The sequence below is a fragment of the Theropithecus gelada genome, chromosome 9, assembly GCF_003255815.1.
Source record: "Theropithecus gelada isolate Dixy chromosome 9, Tgel_1.0, whole genome shotgun sequence".
Taxonomy (NCBI): Eukaryota; Metazoa; Chordata; class Mammalia; order Primates; family Cercopithecidae; genus Theropithecus; species Theropithecus gelada.
The window spans coordinates 54,248,411-54,266,981 of NC_037677.1; the positions used below are offsets into that span (position 1 = coordinate 54,248,411).

Here is an 18,571-nt window from a genome sequence, read left to right on the forward strand (position 1 = left end):
TTCAGCTGGAGATAATTCACAGCATTTTATTCAAGTTAATCCATTTCATTCAATAATCTGCCGTATTGTTCCCAGCACCACTATTACTGTTATTATTTCTCTTTGAGGAAGATCAGGTATTAAGAAATCTGGTTTGAATTTCCATGATGCCTAACTCTATGGTCAAAAATCCTTTTCCTTACCAAAAAGCAACTTCTTAATCACCAGAAAAACACAGGGAAAGACTGAGATATATCTGCAAAAATTTATCTCCATTAGAGACAATTCATAGTTCATCATCTTTCAGGCTTGTGCTTTACTTGGGGGTTCCATTTTGGGGAGGAGGTTGTTTCTCATAAATGTTTGTTTAATACAAATAACTTGCCCCACTGTACCACAGAAGGGAAATGAGGGCTAGTCCCCAGAGAGCACGCAGGCAGTCCTCCAGGGAAGAAGCCCTAACGGCTCCTAGTGGTGACAGAGTCATTCTGCCTCCCCAACCTGTGAGCAATAATAAAGTATAACTAAGTGAACAGGAGAGGTAGTAACTAGCCAGATAACCCATAGGCTAGAATCTCTAAACAGGAATGCTTGTGTATTTTTGAAAAAATCAGAGCTGGAAAGAGACACTTTTGGAGAAGTGATTGATAATAGAAAGGTATGAAAAAGATACAGGTTTCTCACCAAGGAACCCACAAAGAAGGTGGTATGAGTCGAAGGTAGACTTGGACTTTTCTTTTGGGATGAGGGTATCCCAAATGGGTTGTGCTATTTTCACATAAAGATTGGAATGATAATGAACAGGTGAAAGTGAAATCAGTTTCCCTCCTTTGTTCAATAAATATGGTTAGAGCACCTGTGTGCAAGGTAGTGGGACAGGTGCTGAGGGGAAAGGTGAAGCTGTTTAAGCCATGGCCCTGAGCTGAAGGAGCAATCTAGCAGTGCCATCAGACCCTGCACACTACAAAGCACAGTGTCCCAGGGGCCAGGTGGAGGGAAGGATCACTTCTGGCTGCAGCATCAGGGAAGGCACTCTGCAGTCTCCCCTCCAGGTTCTTAGCGTGCCTCTATGCCTGTGTGACCGCTCAGCCTGCCCCATTCCAGGCACTTGCTCATCTTCCTTATCTTTCTCTGTAGCGTGAGAAATGGAAGTTTGAGAGGATAGGATCCTACCTCACAGGTATCTAATAAATGTGTGTGGAATTGACATATAGTGGAAGTGTCACTTTATCTTAGTGCAGCAAGGCGGAAAGAGCTTTGGGAAAGGAGAGGAAAGATGGTGGTTGTGAGGGTGGTTGTGAGGGTAAGGTGTTTTCATCAGAAGGCGGGAACAAGGGTATACAAATCAAAAAGTCAATTTAGTATGTGACTTAGCTCAGAGCACACAAGGGCGCCAACACAGCTAAAGACCTTAGGAAGGTAGCTGAAGTCCTCTGCCAAATAGGACTGAAAAGTTAAAATCTTTCTCTGTTTCTTAAGTAACAACTGGTCTATTCAAGCTCAACAAGAGCATATAGGAGAAAAAAATGACTAATGAGGGGGTCTTAAATAGCTCCGAAGGACAGACAGTTTCTAGAAAGTAGAAAGATCACTGAGTAACTACTGCACCTCCCCTAGCCCACAAAAAAAAAAAAAAAAAAAAAGGTGAGAATGAATGTAAAAGTGTAGAACAAACTTTCAGACATCTTCAAGTTTACTTTTGGCGCTTCTGTTTGTAAGCAATCAAGATGGTGAGAGATGCTATCCCAAAGAAGAAAGTCTGTAGGAACCAGAGTAGCTGAGCCTGACCACTTGTGATGCCTTTATGCCTAAAAAAGAAAAAACAAAATTTAAACACCAGATGTTAATCTTACAGTTTCATGGGAGTTATTGTCTTCTATATAGTTTTTTTTTTTTTTTTTGAGGCAGAGTCTCGCTCTGTCACCCAGGCTGGAGTGCAGTGGCCAGATCTCAGCTCACTGCAAGCTCCGCTTCCCGGGTCTACGCCATTCTCCTGCCTCAGCCTCCCGAGTAGCTGGGACTACAGGCGCCCGCCACCTCGCCCGGCTAGTTTTTTGTATTTTTTTAGTAGAGACGGGGTTTCACCATGTTAGCCAGGCTAGTCTCGATCTCCTGACCTCGTGATCCGCCCGTCTCGGCCTCCCAAAGTGCTGGAATTACAGGCTTGAGCCACCACGCCCGGCCTTTTCTATATAGTTTTTAAAAAAATTATACCTTCCACTACTTTCATTGGATTTATTTTGCTGCTTTTCTCTGGCTTCTTATCTTGGATGGTTCGTTTATTTTTCATCTTTCTTGTTTTCTAATAAATGTATTTTGGATGGTACACTATTCCCTGAGAACTAGTCAGGCTACTGTCTAGGGCACAGTATTATAAGACTGTTTCTCATGTGATTCTGATGAGTGGATGGAGTAAAAAGCACTGGTATGGCTTCAGAGCAAATGTTTTGAAAATAGACCAGATATAAATCCTAGCGTGGCTACCTACCGGCTATGACCTGGGCAAATCACTCAGTATCTCTCAGAATCAGTTTTCTCATCTGAAAAACAGGAATAGCAGTAGCTATCTCACTGTGTGTTGAGATGATTTATGGGCTAATACACACAACATGCTCAGGAAGGAGCCTGGCACACAGTCATGATAAACACCTGCTTATATCGTCATTCAAATTTAACTGCCTAAAACGAAGTGTAAAAAAAAGATGACCCAATGGAAGTGAATGTCTTGCTACAGTCTCATCTGTATATAAATAAGTCTCACTTGGATGACTTTTATTTAAAACAAACTTTAAAAACAATATATGTAAAAATGATATAATTTTCTATAGTAACAGATTAAAAGGGAAAGATCATACGAATATCTTAATAAGTACAGAAGTGGCATTTGACAAATTTCAACATCCGTTCCTTTTCCACCGCCCGCCCCCCCACAGAGATGGGGTCTCACTCTGTCCCCTATCGTGGAGTGTACTGTATAATTATAGCTCACCGCAGCTTCAAACTCCTGGGCTAAAGCTATCCCCCCACCTTAGCCTCCCAAGTAGCTGGGATCATCACAGGCATGCACCACCATGCCTGGCTAGGTTTTTTGTTTGTTTATTTGCTTTTTGTAGGCACAGTGTCTTGCTTTGTTGCCCAGGCTGGTCTTGAACTCCTGGCTTCAACCAATTCTCCCGCCTCAGCCTCCCAAAGTGCTGGGATTACAGGTGTGAGCCACCTACGTCCACACCCAACATCCATTTTTAATAAAAGTTCTCAGCAAAGTTAGAAATACAATGGTACTTCCTAATTTTGATAAAAGAGATCTACAAAACTCTATAACAAACATGATGCAAAATGTTAAAAGTTCTCCTTTGAGGTCAACAAGAAGGCACACTTCTAGTCAGCACTGCTGGAAGTTCTGGCCAGTAGAATAAGGGAAGAAACATAAATAAAAGTAGACAGAATTGAAAGAAAGAAATAAAACTGTATTTCTGGACAGTTTTATACCTGAAAAATTGAAAATAATCTATAAACTGTTACAATTAATCAATTTATTTAGCAAGGTGCTGGGTATAAGGTCAATATAAAAAATTGACTATATTCATACAAACTACCACCAAACAGTTAGAAAATGAAAAAAAGTGAGCCAAGGTCATGCCACTGAACTCCAGCCTGGGCGACAGAGCTAGACTCCATCTCAAAAAACAAAAACAACAATAACAAAAGTTGACCAGGTGTGGTGGCTCGGGCCTATAATTCCAGCACTTTGGGAGACCGGCGCAGGCGGATCGCTTGAGCCCAGGAGTTTGACATCAGCCTAGGCAACATAGTGAGACCCCATCTTTTGTTTTGTTTTGTTTTGAGACGGAGTCTCGCTCTGTCGCCCAGGCTGGAGTGCAGTGGCACGATCTTGGCTCTCTGCAAGCTCTGGGGCCTCCCGGGTTCACGCCATTCTCCTGCCTCAGCCTCTGGGAGCCCCCTTCTTTTTTTTTTTTTTTTTTTTTTTTTTAAAGGCACTTATGATAACATCTCAAAGTAGAAGTAGCTGGAAATTAATGTAACAAACAATGTGCAAAACCTCTTAAAATTATATATATATTAAAGGAGATCTAAATAAATGGAAACAGACCATTTCATCATTTAGAAGACTCAATCATAGAAATATTTGATGCTTTCCTGACCTTAAAGAAAAAAAAAGAAAAAACAAATAATGGAAATATGCCAATGTTCTCCAAATTCGTTCACATGGTCAATCCAATGAAAATCTCAACATCTTTACTTTTTGTTTTTGTAGCACAAGACAATGCATAGAATATGGAAAGGTGTAGGAAAAGACAATCCTATTGAACAAGACGAGAGGACATGCTTTGTCAGATAACAATGATTACAAAACTGCTGCTATTAAGACAGTCTTGTGTTAGCCCAAGGACAAACAGGCCAATGGAACAGAATAGAGTGTTCAGGAACAGATCTATACATATAAGTATGTATGATGTAAGTAGGGCACATCAGTGAAGACTGAATGTCTCAATAAATAGCTCTGGGATAACTGGGCATCCAGATGGAAAAGGTAAAGTTGGAAACTTCTCTCTTACAAAAAATAAGCTCTAGGTAGACTGAAAATTTTAATGTGAAAGAAAAAAATTCTAAAACTGTTAGAAGATGCTGTAAACGAATATAACTTTAATATAAATAATAAAATTCACTACATTGATAAACTTCTGTTTATCAAAAGACCCAACAGAACAAAAAGACCGTGAGAAAGGATATTTACAAGATACCTAAAGGACAAAGTACTCAAGATCAGAAAAAACAAGGAGTGCCTATAAACAGGTAAGAAAAGCCAGCCCATTTGAAGAGTATTGGTGAGATTGTGGGGAAATGGGCACTATCATTTACTTATGTTAGAAGCATAAATTAGTCCCATAGTTTTGAAGGCAATATAGCAATACATATCATAATTTAAAGTATTCATTCATTTGTTTTATTTTTAGGCAGAGTCTTGCTCTGTCGCCCAGGCCAGAGCGTAGTCATGTGTTCTCGGCTCACTGCAACCTCTGCCTCCCAGATTCAAGTGATTCTCTTGCCTTAGCCTCCTGAGTAGCTGGGATTACACCTACTACCATGCCCTGCTAATTTTTTTTTTTTTTGCATTTTTAGTGGAGACAGGGTTTCACCATGTTGGCCAGGCTGGTCTCACACTCCTAATCTCAGGTGATTCACCAGCCTCAGCTTCCCAAAGTGCTGGAATTACAGGCATGAGTCACCACACCCAGCCAAAAGTATTCATTCTTTAATCTTCAAATTCCAGATCTTGGAATTTTTTCTAAGAGAACAAATACCAAAGTGGGACAAATACATGCAATTCATGTTCATTGCTGTATTGCTTATAATAGTAAAAAAGTAGAGACTTAAAAGCCCATCAGAAGGGGGATTTTTAAAATACGTTAAGGCACATCTGTATAATAGAATGCTAGGCACTATTATTAATGGATGGGTAGGTTTATATGTATAGACATAGACAAATAGGGATATGTTAGCCCAGTGCAGTGGCACACCTATAGTCCCAGCTACTTGGGAGGCTGAGGCACGAGGATCACTTGAGCACAGGTGCTCAAGGTCAGCCTGGGCAACACAGTAAGACCCATCTCTAAAAAAATAAAATAAAATTTAAAATAGGCACAGATGACCATGGAAACCAATTATAAAAGAGATGATAACTATATGTATATATATAATTGGATTACAGGCGTCAGCTACCACGCCCAGCAACTTTCAATTTTTTTGTTTTTTTTTTTGAGATGGAGTCTCACTCTGTCGACCAGGCTGGAGTGCAGTGGCGCAATCTCGGCTCACTGCAACCTCCGCCTCCCAGGTTCAAGTGATTCTTCTGCCTCAGCCTCCCGAGTAGCTGAGACTACAGGCTCCCACCACCACGCCTGGCTAATTTTTGTATTTTAGTAGAGATAGGGTTTCACCACATTGGCCAGGCTGGTCTCAAACTCCTTACCTCATGATCCACCTGCCTCGGCCTCCCAAAGTGCTGGGATTACAGGCGTGAGCCACCGCACCTGGCCAACTTTCAATTTTATTAGCTGAGTTTTTAGCACAACATTATTAACTTTTAAAAACAAACATGTTTGTTTTGAAATAGGCAAAACAACAAAAATATTTTGTTGTGGAATGTAAATTTATATGATCCTGTAAATGTGTAAGATACTTAGGAAAGAAAAATAAAGATGAGTTGCCATCTTGGAAGAGCAGGCTCACTGAACAGTAGTGCTTGTTTCCCCCTCCTTCAGAGGGGTCACAGTTGGTGGCTAGGTAACCCGGAGAAGGGTTTTCCTGGGGTCTTCATAACTTGTTCTCATTCACACACCTTTATCTGTATTCTTAGCTCATTTTGCCTATTTAAAAGACAAAAGCCTTTTAAGAGTTTTCTTAATTTAATTCACATGTCCCTTAACGATTCCACCAAGACCCAGGCACATGTAAAAATATCTTTGTGAGTACATTTTTCCTGCCTTAGGAAAAAATGTTACCTCTGATACTTGAAAAATTTCACAATTTATCTGTTTTGGTTACTTGAGGCTGCCCTGTCACAGAGTACTTCCACTTGTCAAGAACTTCTGTTTCTCCATTGTAATAAAATCCACTGTACATATAAATTTTTGCAAAACCTGAAAAACCTTTCTAAGGGCTGCAGAGCCAACAGAGGTATGCAAGCAGCAAGAACCTAATTTCTGAACTAAGAGAATAAGTTATATATTCTGAATGGAAAACTACAGACTGTAAAACGGTAACAATGAACATGAATGTTGGCCTCAAAGAGATACTAATTTATTTATCCCTAAGGAAAAACGGTTCTATTTTTCTTGTTAAAATATTATTTGTAACAAGAACTACAAGCACCTTTCAAAGAAGAGTTGAACCTCACTTTGTAATCAAATAAATACAAGTTAAAATGGCTAGATACCCTTTTTAATCTACCAAAATAGCAAAGGGTTTTTGCCCCCCACCCCTCCACCAAAAATGGCACTTTCTTTTTCTTTTTTTTGTTTTGAGACAGAGTCTCACTTTGTCGCCCAGACTAAAGTGCAGTGGTGTGATCTCGGCTCACTGCAACCTCTGCCTCCCAGGTTCAAGCGATTCTCCTGCCTCAGCCTCCTGAGTAGCTGGGATAACAGGCATGTGCCACCACGCCCAGCTAATTTTTTTGTTTGTTTGTTTTTTTAGTAGAGACGGGGTTTCAATCATGTTGGCCAGGCTGGTCTCAAACTCCTGACCTCAGGTGATCCACCTGCCTCAGCCTCCCAGAGTGCTGAGATTACAGGTGGGAGTCACCACGCCCAGTCATCATCTCATAGTTCAAAAGGAGTATTTATTCTGATTTCTAGTGACTAATGATACATTCTAACATGTTAGACTACAAAGAAATGATTTCAAGAACATAATAATAGTGACCTAAGCTCTATGCCTGTTCTCCCTCTGCCCTTCAAAAAAATTGTGTATTAAATTTGAGGGCCAGGCACGGTGGCTCACATCTGTAATCCTAGCACTTTGGGAGGCGGAGGTGGGCAGATCACAAGGTCAAGAGATCAAGACCATCCTGGCCAACATGGCAAAACCCCGTCTCTACTAAAAATACAAAAATTAGTTAGGCTTGGTGGCAGGCACCTGTAATCTCAGCTAGTCGGGAGGCTGAGGCAGGAGAATCGCTTGAACTTGGGAGGTGGAGGTTGCAGTGAGTCGAGATCGCGCTACCGCACTCCAGCCTGGCGACAGAGTGAGACTCTGTCTCAAAAAAGAAAAAAATAAATAAACAAATAAAAATAAAAATTTGAGTATTTTGGTTTTCATCAGATACTCCAAATGCTAACAACAAAATAGGTGTCAGGCACTCCTACATTCCAAGTTGAGGGGCTGGACCGGACACTTCCAATCTCAGATTCCACTGGGACGCTGCAGAGGCCATTGGAAAGAGGTCCTAGTGGACTGTGGCATTTCCCACAAGTCAAGCCCAGAGAACGGCTTCAACAGAATCATTTGTAGAGCTTGACATGAGTCCTCTGGAATTTGGGGAAGGGTTTAATCTCTGATTCCAAAGAGTAAACACTGTTTGGCCTGCTTGCTGGGAGAGAAGGAAGCACTGCCACACTAAGAACTGCATGCACTTGCAGATTATCCCACTGGAGGGATATGGCAGTTGTTTACTGTGAGCCATACAGATCCTAAAGAAGGCACTGGACACGAGTAGTTTTAAAAGGGACCCTGTACCACAGGCCCACCTGAAAGATGGAAGTGATCTCAAAAAAAGGGTAATTCTTCCCAGCAAACACACTCTGAGGGTGAAACTGCAAGTGGCACTCTGGAGGAGGTATCTAAACGAATCATCAAGGAAACTGCAGAAGGGAGATCCAGGTGAGGAACAGTGTCTCAAAAATCTACCACATCCCCTCTAGAGAGAAAGAGCCAATACTGGATATGCAATACACACAGCACCCAGCTGCCTGATCACAAGGCGGCAGCTGTTATTTTTTTAATTTTTATTTTTTTTGAGACAGGGTCTTGCTCTGTCACCCAGGCTGGAGTGCAGTGGCACGATCTTGGCTCACTGCAGCCTCTGCCTCCTGGCTTCAAGCGATTCTCGTGCCTCAGCCTCTTGAGGAGCTGGGACTGCAGGCACACACCACCATGCCTGGCTTTTAAAATATTTTTTGTATTTTTAGTAGAGATGGGGTTTTGTCATGTTGGCCAGGATGGTTTCAAACTCCTGGCCTCAAATGATCTGCCCGCCTCGGTCTCCTAAAGTGCTGGGATTATAGGTGTGAGCCACTGCGCCCAGCCAGCAGCAGCTATTTAAGGCTGAGCCTCCTTCTCCCTAACTATTCCCACTATCCCAAGCGACTACAAACAGCGATTATTAGTGAATAGAGGAGAAGGTGAAGTGCAAGAGAAGACATCAACTGCACCCTTCTCCCCATTGCAGGCTCCTGAGCCCCAGTTGGATGAGAACAGACATTTTGAATTAGAAAAAAGTTTATAGTTTTAACAAAATAGACTGAGCTAGAATGGATAGTATCAGATGGTGACTGGAAATCCTATGATCTGCTTGAAATTCCATCCAAAGATACAGTGGAAGGTGGGGAACAATCTACAAAACGAATTTACTTGGAGAGGGGTGAGAAAGAAATAATAAAGTTACTTTCTGCCCCTCTTCATAGAAAGTCTAGCTTGTGGCTGGGCACAATGGCTCATGCCTATAAGCCCAGCACTTTGGGAGGCCGAGGCACGCGGATTACCTGAGAGGTCAGAGTTCAGGACTAGCATGGCCAACATGGTGAAATGCTGTCTCTACTAAAAATACAAAAATTAGCCGGGCATGGTGGTGGGCTTCTGTAATCCTAGCTACTGGGGAAGCTGAGGCAGGAGAATCGCTTGAACCCAGGACTCAGAGATTGCAGTGAGCCAAGATTGCGCCCCTGCACTCCAGCCTGGGTGACAAAGCAAGATTCTGTCTCAAAAAAAAAAAAAAGTCTAGCCTCTTTGTTTAATAAACAAGAAAACAGAGTAAGATAATTCTATTTAACATACTTAGCAGTCTCTGACATAGTAGTGCCCAATCAATATTGATTTTTTTATGACTGAAACATAGTAATAGTAATAGAGTATCTTATTTTCCACTTTTAGAATAGAAAAATAATAGAGGAGATAGTATATCTTGACCAGAAATTAATTCAATTAATATCTTGACCAGAAATTAATTGGAAAGCAATTTGGCATTTCTATAATCGTGTTTTTTCATTGTACCATACTTTCTGTATATACTTTAGTACAAATATAAAGATAATTTTTTCTAGTATTCTCATACAGTATTAAGCTACACTAGCATCTGCCGAGTGGGGTCTGGTTTGGGGGCTTTTAACTAGCACTGCATCCTAGAATTATCTGTGGAGCTTTTAAAAAGAACACATTCCTATCTCTGAGGCAAGACTTACCCAATCAGAATCTCTGGGTCTGGAAACCAGATGTGTGTATTTTGAAAAAGCTCCTCAGGTGGCTCAATTGTAAAACGAGGACTGTGAGTCATCGGCCTAGGTCAGTCACTTAGCTCTTCTATAAACTGGAAGCCAGGCTCCTAGTCTTTTGGTCTAGTTGGGGCTACCCAGAAAATTTGTTAAAAAATAACAAAAGTCGGCCAGGCGTGGTGGCTCACGCCTGTAATCCCAGCACTTTGGGAGGCCGAGGTGGGTGGATCACGAGGTCAGGAGATCGAGACCATCCTGGCTAACACGGTGAAACCCTGTCTCTACCAAAAATACAAAAAATTAGCCGGGCGTGGTGGCAGGCGCCTGTAGTCCCGGCTACTCGGGAGGCTGAGGCAGGAGAATGGCGTGAACCCGGGAGGCGGAGCTTGCAGTGAGCCGAGATCACGCCACTGCACTCCAGTCTGGGAGACACAGCGAGACTCCGTATCAAATAAAATAAAATAAAATAAAATAACAAAAGTCATCTGAATTAGATAACTAAGTAATTGGTTAACCAACATAAAATGAATGCATTCATCAAACATTTACTGGGTACTCCCTCTGCACCAGGCTCAGTATCGGGCGTGGGGATTCTGCTCCACCCTGAGAATGTTCTCAGCCTACAAGTGTGTGAATTATTTAAATGTGGCTACTCTCAATTTATATTAGCTACTAAGAGAAAGGCAAGAAGCAGATACTTCAAAGACTTACTTGCACAATACTAAGGCATACAAGGACTCTCCCACATGAATCAGCCAGGCAAGCCAGTAACTGAAACCAAAAAAAAAGTGAATATTTTTTAAGGTGATAGTTATCTGCTGATGAAATCTAACACAGCAATCTCAAAAAGAAAAGTACCTTAATGTGAACTAACACTACTCTTAGATACCAAAAGGCAGCTGCAGGCCTACCAGGTCTCCCGTGAGACCAGAGCTCCAGTGTCAACAATCCATTTGTGCAGCTCTCCTTACCCATTGCGCAGGAGGGTGTGATGGTGGTCCACCAAGTACTGAGTGAAGGGGCCCAGGGGCCCAAGGCTCTGATAAGGGATACTCTGAGGCCAGAAGACAACCCACTGAAAGAGAACCAGAGACACAGAATACCTATTAGGCCACTTAAAACCTGTTTGTTTTTTTGAGAAAGGCTGTGAAACAATACAAAAGTAACTACAGACCAAAGAAACTCTCAACAGTCATTTGGGCCTCCATTCTTGACTTCTATTTTCTTTCTTTTTCTTCTCTTTTCTTTTCGACAGGGTCTCATGCCGCTGCTGGGGCTGGAGTGCAGTGGCATGATCATGACTCACTGCAGCCTCCACCATCTGGGCTCAATCCATCCTCCCACCTCAGCCTCCCAAGTAGTTGGGACTACACATGGGTGCCACCATACCTAGCTACTTTTTAAAATTGTATATAGAGATGGGGTCTCACTGTGTTGCTCAGGATGGTCTCCAACTCCAGGGCTCAAGCAATTCTCCCACCTTGGCCTCCCAAAGTGCTGGGATTACAGGCATGACCCACTGTGCCAGGATGACTTCTATTTTCTAAAAGAAACTCTACTGGGAGATTTATACTGAGGCAAGTATGTGGTTATCAGACTCAGTGCTCATGGTGGATGACTCCTAGTCTTTTATTCTTCCTTTTCTTCTTTTGTTTTCTTTGTAGAGAAGGGATCTCGCTTTGTCACCCAGGCTGGAGTGTAGTGGCACGATCACGGCTCACTGCAGCCTCAACTTACCGGGCTCAAGTGATCCTCCCAACTCAGCTCCCCCAAGTAGCTGGGAATACAGGCATGGGCTACCACGACTGACTAATTTTTATTTATTTATTTATTTTTTAGACGGAGTTTCACTCTGTCGCTCAGGCTGGAGTGCAGTGGCACGATCTTGGCTCTCTGCAACCTCTGCCTCCCGGGTTCACGTGATTCTCCTGCTTCAGCCTCCAGAGTAGCTGGGACTACAGGTGCATGCCACCACGCCTGGCTAATTTTTGTATTTTTAGTACAGACGGAGTTTCACCATGTTGGCCAGGCTGGTCTCCAACTCCCGACGTCAGGTGATCTGCCCTCCTCAGCTTCCCAAAGTGCTGGGATTACAGGCGTGAACCACCGCCCACGGCTAATTTTTTTTTTTTGTAGAGATGAGGTTTTGCCATGTTGCCCAGGTTGGTCTCGAACTCCTGGACTCCTGGGCTCATGCAATCTGCCCACCTTGGCCTCCCGAAGTGCTGGGATTACAGAACCACCATGCCTGGCTGACTCCTATTAATACATTCCACCAAAACCATTATTTTATAAAAGATATTAGCAAAGTTTGAGTTTATGTGCTTTGGCTAATGTCTTTACTGCAGAAACTGGCTCCAGCCAAACCTCTGTTTAATTTAGAATTCCTTTCTTGGCTTTCCCTTTTTGTACCTCTAAAACTGAGAATGATCCACTGCACTGAGATGGAAAATAAGTGAGATAAGGTTTATCTCACTTATTTATTAATAGCAACTGCTTAATTACATAAATTTTTCGTAATCTTAACTTTTTCTCAGCCTCTGTATTGTAACTTCTGCCAGCTTAGACTTTTCTGAGAATGACTGCCAACAGTTTCAAAATGTATTGTCCCATTCAAATCTTTGTAAAGAGCAGTACTATCTCTTTCACGATGTTGTTTCACATCTGAAATTTAAATAATGCACAAATATCACTGCATCCTCCCAAACCAAGGGGAAGGGGAGCATCTGCCAGCTCCACAAGATCCCAATTTGAAGTCCCCAAAGCTTTCCTCCAACTATATTCTAACTAGTCACAGACACAAAATCGTAGAATAGAAATGCACCTTTGAAAACTTTCAATTCAACGCCTCCATTGTACACATGATGAAATCAAGACAGAGTCGGTCAGATTTGACACCAACAAGCAACACCGTGGACATAATCTCCCATTCCCAATCTCCAGGATCTACTGGTATATCCAAATAGCTTCGCCTTCCTTCAAAATTTTACCGCCTTATCACTTGAGGTTAGAAGTTCGAGACTAGCCTGACCAACGTGGTGAAACCCCGTCTCCATTAAAAATACAAAAAATTAGCCGGGCGTGGTGTAATCCCAGCTACAGGTTGAGGCATGAGAATCACTTAAACCTGGGAGGCAGAGGTTGCAGCGAGCCGAGATCGCGCCACTGCACTTCAGCCTGGGTGACAGACCCAGCCTCCGTCTCAAACAAAAAGACAAAATTACCACCTTAGCCCCCAACCTACTTTTCCACGCATCTTTCTCGTTATCCTTTAAACAGATTATTTCTCAGCCAAACAAACGTCGCTCTTTTTCTAGGTACAGCTTTCTTCTTGCTTCCACACCTATGTCACAACAGTGATATCCTCTTTATACCCCCTTAACACTTAAATCCTACCCATCCTTTAGGTTTATCCTCGTTTTCCAAACAATTCCTATTGGCTCAAACATTCTGCTTCGGAAGCCCTATTCTGACTTGGCAGGCCTATGGCAGTCGGTCAACTTGACTTCCCGCTTCGTGAGAGGCTTAAGCTCGGAAAACCCGTTAGTAACCGTGCAGAGGTGAGGCCCCAAAGACAGGAACACCGCAAAGCAGAAACCATCCTAACAGCCCACCAAACTTCCGCTTACATGAGTAACCTAGACAACCGTCAGAGGCGCGTGCGCACAGGCCTCGTTCCCACAGCGCCCCTCGCCCTACGAGGGCCCGGTGGGCCAAAACAGACGCCCGCCCCGCCCTACGCCTCACCGCGAAGTACCCCAGCCCCAGGACTGTGACCAGAGAGGGCAAGGGTTTGGCTGGACGGAAATAGGCGGTAGCGGCATTGCTAGCCTCCGACTTCACCATCCTCTTGAAAAACCCAGACACAGAGTTAACCGGGAACTCTCCAGCCGTCCCCGCCCCCATATAAGAAAAGCCTGACTAGCCGGTTTCTCAGGGCGCTGGGCGCCGGCCCAAGACCCTGGCGGACCGATATGCCTGCGTCTCATTCCGGAGTCTGGCGTTCCGAGCGCGCGGGAGTAGGGATTGTGCTTGCACGACTTCCCCCGGCTCCTCGCCTGTGGGCCTAGGTCCTGGGGTGAACCGAGCGCTTGCTCCCTCGCCAGACCGTAGCCCTCCAGCGGCTGCCCTTACTGTGTAGTAGCCAAAGCTGAGGGTGATGACTGTGAACCAGAACAGACTTCCTCGCTGAAAGTAGGCCGCCGCGCCGGCTGCCGGCGCCATGGCTGCAACACCTCCCCGGGAGCGCGCGTCTGGACTCCGTCCAGCGCGAGAGAGGAGGCAGGGCCGGGGCGGGCCCGCGCTCCTCCCGCCATCCCCGCAGGGAGAAGGTGGTGCGGTTTCGGAACTCTCTTGAGAGCGAGTCTCTCTGTCTGGCCCCAGTACGGGGGCCTTGGAATCCCACCTGGGCTCAGGTCTGGAGGGCTGGTCATCATCTTGTAGGGGAGACTCTCCTCTGTCACTTTTCTGGGTTTGAGATAAAGATATTGGGGCCGGCGCGGTGATATGTCCCTGTAATCTCAGCACGTTGGGAGGCTGAGGCGGAAGGATCGCTTGAACCCCGGAGTTTGAGACCAGCCTGGGCACCACAGCGAGATTCTGTCTCGAATGAATGAATGAATGAGGTGTTGGAATAAATTCCAGCAATGAATGAATGAATGATATGTTGGAATAAATTCCAGCACTTTGGGAGGCCGAGGCTGGTGGATCACTTTAGGTCAGGAGTTTGAGACCGGCGTGGCCAACATGGTGAAATCCCGTCTCTACTAAAAACACAAAAAATTAGGTGGTAGCGGTGCCGTGCACCAATAGTCCCAGCCACTCCAGAGGCTGCACCTCCTCTTGAACCTGGGAGGTGAAGGTTGCAGTGGGCCGAGATCACGTCACTGCACTCCAGCCTGGGCAACAGAGCAAGACCCTGTCTCCAAAAAAAAGAAAAGAAGAAAAAAAAGAATAGATGGTGTTTTACTGAGAGTCTAAGTTTTGAGGTTTTCTGTGCTGTGCATGTTGAGAAACAATGCTGTCCTCATTAGTTAAGATGTTTGGAACTATACGGCACCATGGTTATGAGCAGGGACTGTGAAACAGGCTGCCTAGATTTAAGTCCTGGCTCTGTCTTGACTTTTTGTGTAAGCTTAGTTTAATTAGCCCGGCTGTGTCTTAGTTTCTGTATCTGTAAAATGAGGATATGCCAGTTTCTGGAACCTCGGGGTTTTTAGGGTGGGTGAAATGAGTTGATACCTGTAAAGAAAGCACAGCAGTGTCTGGCCCACAGTGCTTTGTAAGTGTGGGTCAATATCAATACTGCTGAGCCTTTAGGATGTGTGCCAGGCCCTGTGCGAACTGTTGTATCATCAATGAACTGTGGGAGGCATATGGAGCTGAAGTGTCTGATGAAACGTGAGAGAAAGACTGTTTCACCTGGGCCTTAAAAATGGGTTACTGGCCGAGCGCGGTGGCTCACACCTATAATCCTGGCACTTTTGGAAGCCAAAGATGGATGGATCGCTCAGAAGTTTGAGACCACCCTGGGGAATATAGTGAAACCCCATCTCTACTAAAATACAAAAAATTAGCCGGGGGTGGTGGCGCGTGCCTGTAGTCCCAACTACTTGGGAGGCTGAGGCACGAGAATTGCTTGAGCCCTGGAGGCAGAGGTTGCAGTGAGCCAAGATCCGTCACTGCACTTCGGCTTGGGCTATAGAGTGAGACTCTCTTAAAAAAAAAGTTACTATACTATAGCTGGTATTTATTGAACACCTACTATGTTCAAGGCATTGTTCTAAGTACTATACAAGAATTAATTCATTTAATTCTTAAAACAATCCTAGGCAGTAAACTATTGTCCTTATTTCAAAGAAGAAGAAACAGCACAGGGTCCCGTCATGCCCAAGTAGGTGAGGAATACTGGAAACCAAGTGGCAGCTGAGCGTTCCAGTTCCAGAGAGGGCACTCTGAAACCAGCCAAGGTTCTCTTTCCTCATTTTTTACCTAAGTATCTTGGGATATAAAGTCTTAAAGAATGAATTTCAGAATATGTGAGGAAATCCGTTTCCCAGGTAGACCACAGTGCCCTTGAATATAAAGATTAACAGTAACAATTGCTGTTTTCTTAGTCCTTATCGTCCTTGATCACACTACCCTCTTTATTCTTCTCCTCCCTCTGAATAACTCCTTGTTTTCTCAGCTTTTCTTTTATTTCTTCTCTCCTAGAATAAGTTTTGTTTATTATCTTCTTTGTGTTTTCAGTACCTTTCAGATTCAATTTTCACCTTCAGATGACTAAAACAATCTCTTCAGCCCTTACCTCTTCCCAGTTGGTCACCTTTACCAAGGATTACACCTCAAAGACAAGAAGTCCATTATCATTATCCAGAGTCCATCCTCACCAAGGCTACCCTATGTTTTTTTTTTTTTTTTGAGACGGAGTTTTGCTCTTGTTGCCCAGGCTGGAGTGCAGTGTTGTGATCTTGGCTCACTGCAACCTCCGTCTCCCGGGTTCAAATGATTCGCCTGTCTCAGCCTCCTGAGTAGCTTGGATTACAGGTGTGTGCCATCTTGCCTGGCTAATTGTAGAGACGGGGTTTCACCATGTTGGCCAGGCTGGTCTTGAACTCCTGACCTGAGGTGATCTGCCCACCTTGGCCTCCCAAAGTGCTGGGATTACAGGCATGAGCCAACTCTCTTGGCCTACCCTGTCTATGTTAACGGCACTTTCCTTCTACCTTGTACCCAGATTCCTTGCTTTGACTTCCCCCATATCATACAAAGATTGCAGACTAATCAGCTGTCAAGAGTTCTACTGATTGGGTAATACAATATCTAATCCTTCTAGATTAAATCATGGTTTAATCCCCACTGTCTCAATGAGTCAGTCACTCCTTCCTATTTCCTGCCACTTCAGCCCACATGCAGTCCCTTTATTGAATCTGTCTGACAAATGACAGGATCTTTTTTTTTTTTTTTTTTTTGAGACAGAGTCTCGCGCTGTGTCACCTAGGCTGGAGTGCAGTGGCGCGATCTCCGCTCACTGCAAGCTCCGCCTCTCAGGTTCACGCCATTCTCCTGCCTCAGCCTCCGAGTAGCTGGGACTACAGGCGCCCGCCACCACGCCCGGCTAGTTTTTTGTATTTTTAGTAGAGACGGGGTTTCACCATGTTAGCCAGGATGGTCTCGATCTCCTGACCTTGTGATCCACCCGCCTCGGCCTCCCAAAGTGCTGGGATTACAGGCTTGAGCCACCGCGCCCGGCCATGACAGGATCTTTTTCAAGTACAGTTCTGATCAAGCCTTTACCATACCAAATTTTTTTTTTTTTTTTTTTTTGAGACAGAGTCTCACTCTATTGCTCAGATTGTAGTGCAGTGGTGCAGTCTCAACTCACTGCAACCTTGGCCTTCTGGGTTTAAGTGATTCTCCTGCCATATCATCTCTAGTAGCTGGGACTACAGTCGAGCACCACCACGCCTATCTAATTTTTTGTATTTTTAATAGAGATGGGGTTTCACCATGTTGACCAGGCTGGTCTCAAACTCCTGACCTCAGGTTATCCGCCCGCCTTGGCTTCCCCAAGTGCTGGGATTACAGGTGTGAGCCACCATGCCCAGCCTACCCTACCAAAACTTTTCAAGAACTTCCTTAATTTTAGGCTACTGTTTTTCATTATTTCTATTTAGGTATTAAATCTGCAATGAGGGAGATACTGGAGAAATAATTCATGCTACAATAAATGTTGGGAGAGGCAAAATGGCTTGGGTCAGCAGACTACATGGAGCCAGGTTTTAGTTTCATGTCTTCTACAACCCTGCTTGAAGCCCAGCTTGTTACTTAGTGTCCTGTGTCTTCCAACTCCACACTATTTTTTTTTTTTTAAATAGAGACGGGGTTTCACTATGTTGCCCAGGCAGATCTCAAACTCCCAGGCTTAAGTAATCCTTCCACCTCAGCCTCCCAAAGTGCTGGGATTATAGTTAGAGGCCGTACCTGGCCACCAACAGCACTAAACATCTACTGTTAGCGCCTCATGCACAGATAAGGAATCCAGAAGACAGTACCAGAAGATCTTTAATCAGATGTGAGTAGTTTATGTCAATTCATGAAGAACCTACAGTCCACTGGATGTTCAGAAGGGATTCCTTTCTTCATTAAAGTCACCCTTCACACATGGCAGGGGTGACTGAATTCTCTAATGTCCAGGCACCCTCCACTGCCATCCCATCTGAATCAGCAGAGAAATATCCCTGGACATTTTTTTCCCCTCTCTAGATGGATTAATGACCTACATATGAAAAACAATGAAGAAAGTCTGGGAGAATAGTTTTACAGCTTTTGAGAGAGGGGAAAGTAACCTTTTAGCATGTTATTAAAATTAAAAGCCATAGAAAGAAAGATTGAAAATTTAACTGCATCCAAACAAAAAGCTTCATTCATATGAATGACACCGTAAATAAAGTTGAAAGACCTGGAAGAAGGAATTCTCCAATATATGTAATTGACAAATGATTAAAGGATATGAATTGGACATCTTCAGAAGAGAAAACTTGAGGCCAAGAAAAATGAAAGGATGGTTCAATTTTAATGGC

The 18,571-nt window shown here is 43.9% G+C and overlaps 1 protein-coding gene and 1 long non-coding RNA gene across 13 annotated transcripts in view; one reads left to right on the top strand and one right to left on the bottom strand.

Moving 5' to 3' along the window:
* Positions 1-14,475, bottom strand: TMEM254 (transmembrane protein 254). Of its 11 annotated transcripts, XM_025396830.1 has the most exons (6): positions 14,124-14,257; positions 10,961-11,064; positions 10,701-10,760; positions 6,341-6,368; positions 2,468-2,519; positions 1-1,787 (listed from the first exon to the last, which is right to left on the bottom strand). In XM_025396830.1, exons 1-5 carry the CDS (start codon positions 14,211-14,213, stop codon positions 2,487-2,489), a joined length of 315 nt encoding a protein of 104 aa, XP_025252615.1. In that variant the 5' UTR covers positions 14,214-14,257; the 3' UTR covers positions 1-1,787; positions 2,468-2,486. The 11 variants fall into 11 exon arrangements, 7 of the variants coding, with proteins under 7 accessions (XP_025252615.1, XP_025252616.1, XP_025252611.1 ...); XR_003121144.1 differs by lacking the exons at positions 2,468-2,519; positions 6,341-6,368 and adding an exon at positions 11,164-11,265 and having other exon boundaries at positions 14,124-14,475; XR_003121143.1 differs by lacking the exons at positions 2,468-2,519; positions 6,341-6,368; positions 14,124-14,257 and adding exons at positions 11,164-11,265; positions 13,619-13,681.
* Positions 13,728-18,571, top strand: part of LOC112631532 — a 25,323-nt gene continuing 20,479 nt past the window's right edge. For both annotated transcript variants that reach the window (XR_003121146.1, XR_003121145.1), the window contains exon 1: positions 13,728-14,183. This is a non-coding gene — a long non-coding RNA (uncharacterized LOC112631532). The remainder of the gene's footprint in view (positions 14,184-18,571) is intronic.

Excerpts from the sequence above, each read along its gene's own strand:
- TMEM254 (XM_025396825.1), bottom strand. The coding sequence starts at position 13,895 with ATGGGGGCGGGGACGGCTGGAGAGTTCCCGGTTAACTCTGTGTCTGGG. Across the intron at positions 11,065-13,736 it reads TGGGGCTGGGGTACTTCGCG|TGGGTTGTCTTCTGGCCTCA; the intron begins GTGAGGCGTAGG and ends GTTCTCTTTCAG. Across the intron at positions 1,788-10,700 it reads TATGCCTTAGTATTGTGCAA|GCATAAAGGCATCACAAGTG; the intron begins GTAAGTCTTTGA and ends TTTCTTTTTTAG.